Source organism: Strix uralensis, chromosome 8 (genome assembly GCF_047716275.1).
Source record: "Strix uralensis isolate ZFMK-TIS-50842 chromosome 8, bStrUra1, whole genome shotgun sequence".
In the NCBI taxonomy this organism is placed as follows: Eukaryota; Metazoa; Chordata; class Aves; order Strigiformes; family Strigidae; genus Strix; species Strix uralensis.
In genome coordinates this window covers 27,344,523-27,356,974 of record NC_133979.1, presented here as the reverse complement: position 1 = coordinate 27,356,974, position 12,452 = coordinate 27,344,523, and the positions used below count along the sequence as shown (strand labels likewise).

Here is a 12,452-nt window from a genome sequence, read left to right as displayed (position 1 = left end):
TTTTTTCTAATACTGCATTGAGCCCATCTAGTCAACTGTAAAGTATGAAATTTCAGAACACAGGCATGTAGCAGGTGAATTTTGTCAAGATAAAACTGCAGTATTTGTAGCCCATTTGATAAAAAACCAATAAGTATTTCTGATTTGAAAATACCAATCAGAAAGAGACAAAAATTCAAAGTTCTAGAGGGGATTTTTTTTTTGGTAACACAGACATACACAGACACACAAAACAAACCCAAAGCAATTCAGTCTCATCCGGTTTAACCTCAACCACGAGACACCGCTGTCTGTTTTCTTTCTCAAAAGACTCACGTCACTGTGCACTGAAAAAAGGGAACTTCCACAGTTTGTGGTGAGGATACATGATAAACAGATCTGTTCACACCAACTAGCAGGGCTGCCTGCGTCAATAAAAGGCAGTAGCAGAGCCGGTGAACTGACATTTGGTGCTTGGAGGATTATTGTTGCAGAAGTCACTTCACATTAAAGTTAGCTAAAATGCCAGGATTTTTTTTTTCCCACAACAACATGGCTGAATTAAATGGAAAAGAAGACTGCAAGCTTGCGGAAGGCAAAGTCCATAAAAAGAAGCAAAAGGCTTTGTAAGTATATACATCTTAGTATAAACTCTAATGCATTAGAAGTGAAAACAACGCTAGAATCTTGGAGATTAAGAATTAGCACCGTGTTTCAGCCCAAATGATTGCAAAGCCTGCTCAAAGCCCAGGACTGTAGCATCATTAAAAATGGCTTGAGCTGATGCATACCAATTAATTGATTCCCTTAAGTAATCAGTAGATTTTGGATACACTGGGAGTCTTTTAAAAAAAATTACTTGGATACGTAACTTCCTAGACTTCAGTCATAGGATGGAGCTGTCTGCCTCTGTTTAAAAGTTTTAAGAAATTTAAGTAGAATTGAAATGCAACTGCAATTTTAATGGATTACAAAAATGTCTGTTCATTGGTTTCAGTGGTGCAGATCTGAAAAATTATTTGAAGTGCATGGTACCACATATCGAATCTGGGATCAAGACTTCTAACTCCAGAAATGTCATGTAAGTACAGAGATACACTAAACTATAACAAAATATAACTATAGCTAGATTACTATATAGTAAACTTCTATTAATTTCTAAACTACTTCTAAACAACAAATATTATAATAATGCCTAGAATTTCCAAATACAAAAGAGGTGAAAATTAGGAAGTAGAAACTATTCATGGAGTTAAGGATTTTTTCTTAGTAATGTGATATGTTTGCATCAGTGAGGGAGAAGACACATCAGTTAAATCTATTTTCTTCAGAGGGACACTGTATCCATTCTCTAAAGATTTACAAGACATGATGCTTCACACAAGTGAAGAGCAGGGGTATTACCATACTTATTTCAGAAATATGGAAACAGAAGCACAGATACAAAATTATTTGATCAGGGTTACAGTAAAAGCTTATCTTTCTGGGAAGAGAATTCAGGATAACATCATAGTTCCTTAGTTTCCTATCTCTCTGATCATTTTTCTCAGTGTGGGCTTGCCTTCAGGGTCTCAGATTATAAGAAAGCCATAAGTTTAATAAATACCTGGTATGTATTCCTAGAATAGAGTAATACATTATAAAATTTGTCTCCTTTAAACATGCAAACAAAACCACACGACTGCTTGCCTAAAGTTTTTCTTTTTCTTGTCATCTTAGGCTTTCTGCAGAGGAAGTAATACAGTGGTCCCAGTCTTTGGAAAAGCTCTTGGCCAGCCAAAGTAAGTCTATTACTTCAGTATGACTTTGTTCTTATTTTGAGGACAAAATTTTTCTTATCTCACCAAATAGGCAAAGCTGTAGCATTCTGCAAACACTGACAGGGAATGGCCAGTTGCATTTCAGTTATCTACAGTTCCCATGTAACATGGCTACTGTTACAGCTTTGCTTCCAAGTTTGGTTCCTTCCATTTCCTACTCCCAGTATAGCAAATAAACCCCAAACAGCTCAATTCAGTGCTTTTTGATCAGGCTTCTGTCCTTGCATAACACATCAGTTTAATCTGGAATTTTCTCTCTACTTGTACCCTAAGACAATCCATTTAGGGAGGACTAGAACTGATGTATTTTGGTACCCAGGGTCTAGATCTGAAAACACTGAATGTAATTAGGAAGACTCCATCAGCCTTAATATTAAAGTATCTGTAGTATGCTGAAGAAGGGAAGAACTGTATTTTGGCAAGATTTTATAACAGAGATTCCAATACAACTCCTGCTATTTATTTTATCCTCCCTGGTCACAAATATTATCCTATAAATGATGATTGTGTTGGCTTTAGGTGGTCAAGGTGTCTTTCGGGAGTTCCTGAAGTCAGAGTTCAGCGAGGAAAACATTGAGTTCTGGTTGGCTTGTGAGGATTACAAGAAAACCAAGTCTGATCACTTACATGGCAAAGCGGAGAGGATTTATGAGGAGTTTGTTCAGTCAGATGCTATCAAACAGGTATGTACAAAGTTAATCTGTGTTGTGTTACAGTACAAGGATTCTGGTAAATCAGAAGATAGAAGTGTAGCTTCACCAAGATGCTCGTACATTCATTCAGTTATATAGGATGAAGACATAGACACATGTTTTTATGAACGTACTTGCATCATTACTGTCTTCAGTCGCGAGACTATCAGATCTCACAAGTAGAGTCACATGATACAGGCCAGTACTTGGGAGCACCACAGAGCAGAGAAGCTCGGCAGAGGCACCAGCGGCTCAGCACATGATGCTGTTCTCTGAGTCAGCCCAGTTTGGATTACTGCTGGTGTTTGGAGTCAGATACTTAGAGAGAGCTTTGCTAGTAGGAGAGCCATAGAGTATTTCTTGTGTTTTTAAATATGTGGACATCCAGGACAATTAAAAGTTATGTATGTTAATCATATTTCAAACTGGAGACTCTCATTCTACGCAAGATTTCTCCTATTGTTTTAATTGGAGGTTTAATTGGAGGTTGTTCTACTTAGTCCATTGTTGAGTGGTATTACTTCTGACTCCATAAGAAACTGCATTTCTATAATGAGTAGCATTTTTTGTGCATAACTGGGATATAAGCATTAAAATTCCCTCATTTTACAGTTCTGACATTGAACTGAATTCTAGGGCTGTGAATTTGTTTATTGACAAAACAAAGCGGTAGATATAGAAAGACAGTACATTTCTAAGATGTCAATGGCATTTGTTTTTCACTTTCCAGATCAATATTGACTATCAGATGAGGGAAGCAACAGCCAAAAAGGCTCAAGACCCAACTCACACAAGTTTTGATGAAGCCCAGAAAACTGTGTACATCCTCATGGAAAGGGATTCATATCCCAGATTTTTGAAATCCAAAGCCTACCTGAACCTTTTGAACCAGCTGCAAACTAGCACTTCAAAATGAAGTGTTTGAGGCAGTGAAGAACCAAGTAGAGTCTGTGTCAAATATGCTGTGGAGAGATCCTTCAGAGTGGTTGGATCTTGGCAAGGAGAACCCCTGCCTTGGGAGGAGGGGTACAAGGGAGATGCAAAGAACTCCACAGCCAAGAGAACACAGGATAAAAGCAGGCAAGACTGTTACAAGGGTGAAAGCAGCTCAAGGAGAAAATCCTCTCCTCCTATACGCCATGGAGTCAAGACAGGATGTGGATACTATTTATTGTTTGAACTACACTGTGAACATTGAACCAAGTCGTAGATCCCAAAGAACTGCTGGTTATTAGAAACTGCAAGACTAGCAAGCTGAGTGTTGGGAAAAGATTGTCCAGTTCGGAAGAAAAATAAGCATGACTGACAATTTTGTACATAACAAAAAAATGCCCAGACAAGACTGATTAATGGCTTTTTTTTTAATGTGAAGTGTTAATTAGTGTGAGTGCAGCTCCATGATGCTATTGTGCTATGTAAATATATTATAAATTGACATGTCTTAAAATTGATATATTTTAAATTATATAAGAATTATATAAGCTGTACTTTTACCAAGTTTGTATTCAACAGGCAGGTATGTAGCACCTTTTCTGTTTAATTTATTGCAAAATAATAAGCAACTCTTCAATCAAATCTCCTTAAAAATAAAGTTTTATGGTCATTTTACATCTTATTTTAAGTGATCTTTCCATCGTAATTACCGATATATTGAAACACATGGTTCCCTTCTGTCCCACTATGCCATGACTTTTTCCCTACACCACCTTTTCTCTATTTTATCCATTTTACACAACCATCATTTTAGTTACCCGGAGTAGGTGATCCTGACCTACATAGACACATCCTCACAACCCCCAAGCAGAAAAGAAGACCAAAAAAAAAAAAAAAAAGAGAGAAACGGGTCTAAATTTCCTATTTTTTTCATGCTCCCCCAACTACCAGCACCCAAGTCAAATCTCAAATATAGACAACGTTTAATCACTGACCCCACAGTTCAATCCACTTCAATACTGAGGATGTGTTGAGCACAGCATATGGCCCACACATGCATATGTAGAGAGGCAGTAACTGGTGAGACTCACTAGCAGTCACATTCCTTGTGATATTAGTACTACTCAACCTAACCTTGGCAAGATCCAGACTTTAATTTACAATACCAATACTAGCATCAAAGACCATTTAATTTCATGGCAAATGTTGTATTAAATCTACTCTAAAGTATGCAATGTTATGAGTAGCCTATACCACAGTGGGTAGTGACGAGAACTAGAGTAATGGAAGAAAAGTTGCAATTATGCTTGAACTGTGTGACTACGAACACAGGCACTACCAAATCTGAAGTGTTTAAGACCTTGTGACATTAGAGTTCATAAAGAAAATAAATCAAAGGGTGCCCTGGTCTTAATGAGTTACTATCATGAGACACAGCTATCACACGGGTGGCAATACAAGATTTTATCTCACCCTTGCAGATTTTCCAGTTTCCAAAATAACACGAGCTTAGTCAGGCACACTCTGTTATTCCGTACCAAATGGAGAAGCTGTAAACCCACAGACGTCACCTCATGGGGAGAGCAGACCATGTTCATACTGCCACCCTTTGGGGACCTTGGGACCTCCAAGGGAGGACAAAATCTTCAGCGTTACAAGCAAAACTCTGCTGGCAGGAACACAGCTAGGTGGCAGTTGCTGCCAACTTCCTCCATCACCTACTGTTGTAGGCGGAAGCCACTGCAAATCACATCTTCCTACTTTCAAAGCCAGTAAATGCAGAACAAAAGAATCTGGTCTTGCAGTATGATTTTCATTCTGTTAAATGTGTATACCTGAGGGAGTCTCTGATTGCAAAACCTGACTGCTTCTGAAACAATGTAAACTAGGCTCCACTTGGCTCTTACATGAATTAATTTTCCAGGATCAGTGGGAATTAATCTAATTCCTGTGAATTAGGAATAATAACTATGCCTCTCAAACCAGGGGCATACTCATGTTTGTTCTGACACAGTTAACATAGACTAAATGTCACTGTTTGCATAGCTTCAACCTCACAGAAGACAAGAGAACTATGAAATATATCAGCTACCCTCTAAACAGATACTACCTTCAAGTAACCTTATTCTTTTGACTGTAAATCCCTTAAATTAGTATGGTCCCAGTCTTCATTTACTCCCCCTGCAGTTTCACAATTTGTCCATGATTTAGCCAAACACCTGTGAGAAATTTCTGACTAAGATCATATTTCATACTATGGCTAGTTAGGATTTTTTTTTTTTAATGGCTTGCTGCTGCCAGGGAAGACTGTTCATCAGAAGCAATTTTGTCTACTGTTGGGGAGACTGCTGGCTGGGGTAATAGGTGGATATGTGTTTCTAACTCAACATAGGTCTCAAGAGGCACGTATAATAAAAGGAGAAGGAAGACTCTGGAATCTTGCCATGGTTTTGGGTGGTGCAGCAGCCACTGCTCACTTCAAGAGCTGGCCATCATCGCTGCCTGTGCCCACTGCCCTGGGATTTTGCATGGGGCAGAGTCAATCTCTTCACTAAAGACACTACAGCTGCTCAGATATTCACAGACACTGCCTGGCACCCTGCACCCTGACCTCCTGCAAAGAGTCACTGGGTCCACCCTAACAGGAAAGGGTGAAAATAGTGACACTATAGCATGCTGGTTAGAGCCCTCTAAAAATAAGCTAAACCTATCCATAGAAGAGACTAACACAGCTCTCAGGGAGCACACCAACCGGTTGTATTACGTGGAGTTAGTGTAGACCAGAATATCTGAGGAGGGAAGGAGGGACTTTTCACTCTTTTCAATAAGTATCTCTCCCTGGTTCATGATTTGGTACAGTGTGAGAATGAAAAAAAGAAACTATTCCGCTCCTTACAACCCAACCTTGGTACATTTCTAAATCTTTCACCTTATTTCCAGTAGGAACCTGAAAACAACTACAAAGGTCAATCACCCAGGTTGTTAATTTCAGAGATATTCCAGCCCACTCCAGTGTCCCTGGCAACATGAGCATGTTTCACCAAGCAATAAACAGCGTAGCAGAAATTCAGAGCTGTCTCTGGGATGCTGTCGTAATCCTAGTATTATATATCTGTTGCTATAGCAGGGCTATACAAAGCTGGTTGTTTAAACAAGGTCCAGGCGATCTGGAAGTATTTTATGGCAATTTATAGTGCCATCCATATTAATCTATTTTATAAAAGGAAGAAGCTGTAAGTAATAGTTCAATGGTAAAACTGAAATAATTTTAATAGTATTTTAAGACACTTAACAATATTTACATGCTTTAAAATAGTCCAGAGAGAGGCATTCTTACTATTTCTTCAAAATCTTTTTCAAAATACAGTATACAACGCTTATTTTGCAGTGAATCATTTTTTTTTTTTAAATATTGCATAAATGGAAGTTCTTTGGACTCAAGAAAACACTAGAACATACAGATCAAAGGGGTTAAAGACTCAGTATTTTCTAGGACTCTTGGTTCATTTACAAGGTACATGCACCGTATCAAGTTCATTTGTGATTCCCTCCTCATGTCCTCCCCTACCCATGCACACCAATAGCCTCAGTATTGCAGACTGGTATCACAGCTGTGGGTTGTGCCCTGCACAGCATGGCAAACTTCCAAAACAGGACATGTTATACATCAAATACAGAAAGCGTGCCTCCCTGGAAACTTCCCATACTCAAAGGAGAAACTTGTGAACGCAAGCCCTATACACTATCTTGTAAGTGAATTAGTAGGCAATTGGGGGTAACTGTCCTTTTTGAACATATGCTAGACTGAGTTAATTATCGATTAACTGCTGAAACTTTCCAGAGAAATCAGGCTCTGACTGTGATCCAACACTTATTAAAATATTAATTATGTATGTCAAACAGCTTGATTATTTTTTTAAACTAGATTTAGCTTTCCCTTTTTGGAAAAAATATACTGTAAGAGAATGGAAATTTGCTGTTCCATTCACAGTCTCTAAGAAAAACAGTCAAATCAGACTGGCCGTCAGCTACATATCAGTATAGGGAAACAGGATGCAGTACATGGAGAAGCTTTAAGATTTGACAGTAGTGACTCAGTCTTTTCTTTAAGTGTTCTACGTTACTCCTGAAAAAAACACTTTCAGTGTTTGTTAGTGTTTCACTATAAAAATCAATCATTGTACCATTTCCAGGTATACTTTTGAAGTGAATTCACTTCTCCCTGCTGCAGAGAGTTTTCTTTATAGGAAGACTCAAGAGTTCAGCAGACCCTGAAAGTGAATTTAGAAGACTAACTTTAACCTCTCCAATTTGGAAAACCTCTAAAGGTATTCCCTGAAATAGAAAATTTTAATATTATCCCAAACAGAACTAAAAATATGGCATAACATAGTATCATTCTCTCCCATATATTGAAAAGGCCATCCATGGAAGGCTGTTAGTAGAGACATCCTGTCATTATGCACAGTGAAGCAGGAAGGAAATTAAAGCTGAGATGGTGACGAATAGTGCAAATTCATCACCCTAGACCCCTAAGTGCCGCCCGTCCCTGCCCACACTCTGAAGTAACAGGCTTTCCAGATGTCACCTCCCTTATAGTTGTGAAATGAGTTGGAAAACAAAAATAGATGACAATAGATGGAAAAAGTAGATGTTCTCATCTTCCATTCAGACACATGGGTTGATTGTATCAGAGAGTGTAATGTCTAGAAGTGAAGCTTTTGAAAATAAATCTTATAAGTCATTAAACCTGGCCAGAAATTGCAAAACAAGTTCTTGCTTAATATTCATTGGATGATTTAAATTTGTCTTGGATGCTCAGAAGCAAAGTCAGAGAGGAGTTAAAGTTATCCCCCTGGCTTTGTTTGGATAAATATAGCCTCAAAGGTTTTAGTCATAAAACAGAGATTTACATCAACCAAGAACTGATGTACTTATTTTGGAAATAAACTCATTCCCCCTCATTTCTCAAAACAGCCCTAGAAAGTACTCTCTTGAAAGACCCCAAAGATCATCAACATTTAAATTCTACTGAGCACTTCCCTTCAATTTCTTCAAACAGCCTAAGCACAACACAGCCTTAAAGCACTTCTCTAAACTAGTTCAGTGACCAGCTTTCACATGGTCCCTTTACTAATAAAATTAAAAATAGCTTGAGTAAAAAATGAAATGCAGAAATGTAAACCTTTCAGGATCACTCTAGACTTGTGTGCAGAGAGAAACAGAGCAAATCAGCAATGCTTCTGTTCAGTTTGTTATACAGCCAAAGTACAAAAGTGACAGTACAACTGCCTACAAACTTGACATCACTTGAGTCACAGGGGGTTTTGGGTTTTTTTCAAGTTACTGTGGTCAGAGGGATTCTGGTATTAGAAGACAACCTTTAAAAATAAAACAAACACTCCTTGCATAATAGCAATAATTTAGTAACCCATTAATTTCATATCACTTATGGAAAAAGTCTGTACTATATTTACTGTAGCAAATGATCTGTCAATGATGAAGGTCAAGAAACCTGCTTTAAAGATAGAGACTTGCTGTTGAGCAGAATTTGACCAGCCACAAGTTTGAGCAAGACGACACCTTGTTCATGCCAGTCTGAGGAAATAGTGAACATACTCAGGGTGTTCAAACAAATCCCAAAGTCCAACCAGGGACTGTTCATGTGCTGGAACTAACATCTGGAGGATAGGGGGCCCTGGGCTAACATGGTCAAATATTCTGACCAACTTGGACCAAACTGTAATCAAAAACTTTACACTAAACAAACTACTGCAAGATGAACAACTGGCACCTTCAAAATGAGTACACTTGCAGGAAGTGTAAGTAAGTAGCCTTGTTTACTGCTGAGGTTTTCTGCAAGTGTGTATGCAGAGTCTGACAACGAGCTAAGGGCACACAGTGCTTCATACCCAAACCACAGCACCCACCTCTCTGAAGCCTGATTAAATGGAAGGGTTGAAAGTTCATGTAAAAACTAGTCCAAGCTTCCAGTCACATGATTTCCTTTTCTACTTCAATGGTTGCAGAATATCAGGCTCACACAATGACATCACAGCATTTAGGAAGAAAAAGGGAAGAGAAAGGTCATAGTGTACAACTGAGGTAAGGTTTTCAGAAGTGCTATCTAGACTTCAGTCTGTTTTCATTGAGCAGATGATCGTTTCCAGAGACCAGTTTGCAGAGACCAGTCACAATGTACGATTTGTCCAACCTTACCAATAAAACCTGAAGCCATGAATATAGAAACTATTCAAGTTCTTCAAGTCAGTGACTACCAGCAGGCCATGCCTACTTCTACCCAGAAACAGAAACCACTTCATCATCTGTATAGCTGCAGACAGTTTCTGGGTTGTTGTGGCCTACATTAAGGAGCTGAACCTGTGAACACCATTCCTTGTTGCTCTGTGAGCAGATCTTCGCTGCACACTGAACATAACTTTTCTTGAGGCTATTTTCAATTATATAGCAAGAAAGTTCCCAACAGAACCTGATCAAAGCCACCAAGTAAAATGCAACCAGAGAAACAGGACTGTCCGTTGGAAGCATCAATGTCTGTACTAAGTGAAAAGCAAGAACCTTGATCCGTTATTTCTATACTACACCCACTCAAACAGCAGTGATGATAAGAAGCACCTAGATCAGAGTATTCACTTTGTTAACAAAGGCCTCTTAATATTTTGCTGTTTTTCCTGTGCTTGGCCCTAGATCTCTAGGCACATCCTAAATGCTCCTATTTAACATGCCCTTATAAGACACTGTAATAGGAATACGAGTATCAGGCAAGCCTCAGAAAACAGTGTTCCTACATTCATGAACACCAGTGTGTGGGTGTAGTGCAGGAGAAAGGGTAGCAGTGTGCAAGCAAGGGAGTATGTGGGTAGATGGAAAGAATGGGTACAACACAGAGAATGAGACAGACAGTACTTACATGTTCACTAGCGTGAAACAGATGTAGGTGGGTGAGATGTTTATTGAGCAGAAGAGCATTAGAATAGAAACACAAATAGGAAAGAATGAATATAAGGGCAAGAATAAAAAATAAAGAGAAGACATGAGAATTAACAAAGATGTTACTAGGTAAGTGGACACAAGAAAACAAAAGGAAATACAAGACTATGAGCAAGAACTCATCTGAGAGCATTAGCCTCACTGATAAAAAAACGTTGCAATCAAGACAATCAACATATATTGCCTAAACTAGCTAGCAATTGATAACTAATCTCTAGAAAAAGAACAGGCCAGAACAACTGACAAATTCAGCAGCTCTGATATGATACAGCCATTTTCTCCATTTTGATACTTTGGTTTTTCAATTTTCCTCATAATTTTCTTTCTGAAAAGCATGTCTAGGTCAACTGCTGAATGAACCAAGCAAAAATTGACTCCTACATAGCACATGCCCTCATGACGCTGAAGTTTTTCTGTGTCCATACACTCGGCAACACAAGGAATTCAAAGGAACAAGGCCATATCAGAAGCCATGTCAACCAGCCTGTTCAAAATATGCCTCAGTTACCTGCTCGTCTCAGTGACACCTCGCCTCTCTGGGCAAGGAGTCTCTTTCAGGCTAGATAAGACCATTGGTAACAATGAAACTGCAGAGTTTCCCCAGAGCCCACATTCCCCCTCATGGGACCACAGTTTGAACTGATGCACGCAGGTCATACCTTCTCCTTCAGGGTGATACCGGATGACATCTAGTGGAATATCTATGTAATAAGAGGAAGGGTATGATTTAGGTTCAATCACATTAATGACTAAACCTTCCACTCTTATGTGCTTTAAATATTCTGGAAAGGGAAGTAGAAAGGTAACATTCTGGGTATCAAGCTATGAAGCAACTGACTCCGAGAAAAAAGTTGTAAAATCATATTTGCAACAAGCTTAATGAAATAGCAACAAGCTTGAATGGTAGCAGTCCTGTCAAGAGTAAGAAGATAGAGTCCTCGTAGTGACATGGTGATGGCAGGCAGGAACATATCCATAGCCCTTCAGGCTCTCTCAGTCTTTGAGAGCTTCCCAGCCAGCCAGATTCTCTGGTTTTACAGTTCCTCTGCACTGATCCAAGGACAGATTTGCCGGCAAGTCAACCACCCAATGCGGTCCTAAGTGCCTGCAGATACCCATTAAATTTCAAATGGTGCTTTAGAGCATGGTCAAGGATACAACAAAACTGCAGATGTGAAATAAGCAACAAATCCTACACCTAAATATTCTTCCACAGTACAAGTCAAGAGAAGGTTTGTATAAGTATTTTCTTCCGCTTAATAACAAGAACAAGCTTATGGAAAAACCCCAAAACAAGTTTATTTCAATTTTAAGTATTATTACAGTATTTTTAATGTCTGTAATATGTAAAATAAAATATTTCAACACAAAGACACTGGTTACTGATTCTCAGTCACTGCACAATTTAAATTTACAAAGAAATCTCATAATATGGTGTCCTGATGATAGAAAAAAGCCCTATTTAGTTCATTATCATTCATTTTAATATGAAGATTTTAGATTAAATGTCCTTTATTGCCAATAAAATTTATTGCAAAAATAAGATATATGTAAGCTTTTGCAAAAGAACTTGTTTATGTACATATGTACACACACAAGGTTTTTACAAAATATATGTAAATCAAATAGTTAAATACTGGTTCATATCACTAGTGGAGACTATCGACATAATTGGAATTTTCATTGTGTGACTTTTCCAGAATCACATTTATTCATATGGTGCTTTTTAAAAAAAAAATTAATTTAATTTGAATAGTTCTACAAGTAAGATTTTTATAGCCATTTTTATCTTGTTAAGTTCAGGCCAAAGTCACTTCCCTCAGATGCTTTTAGTATATAACTGCCTGTATGTGCAGGCATTAGAAGTATTATTTTTGAGGAGGCATGTGAGAAAGCTGGGTTGTCTCACTACTGCAATTATTTGAATAATCAAGTTACATTACACAGATGTTTGCCCCTGCCCATTCCTATTATAGAAAGAGAGCAAAATACTCCAAAAACTTGTGCGAAGATATGA

General features: G+C 38.3%; 1 protein-coding gene across 1 annotated transcript; it reads left to right on the top strand.

The window, feature by feature from the left end:
- The first annotated feature begins 458 nt into the window (after nucleotides 1–458).
- RGS1 (regulator of G protein signaling 1) lies at nucleotides 459–4,106 on the top strand. Its single transcript, XM_074876775.1, has 5 exons — nucleotides 459–605; nucleotides 977–1,060; nucleotides 1,699–1,760; nucleotides 2,319–2,482; nucleotides 3,222–4,106. Exons 1-5 carry the CDS (start codon nucleotides 502–504, stop codon nucleotides 3,405–3,407), a joined length of 600 nt encoding a protein of 199 aa, XP_074732876.1. The 5' UTR covers nucleotides 459–501; the 3' UTR covers nucleotides 3,408–4,106.
- The last annotated feature ends 8,346 nt before the right edge of the window (nucleotides 4,107–12,452 follow it).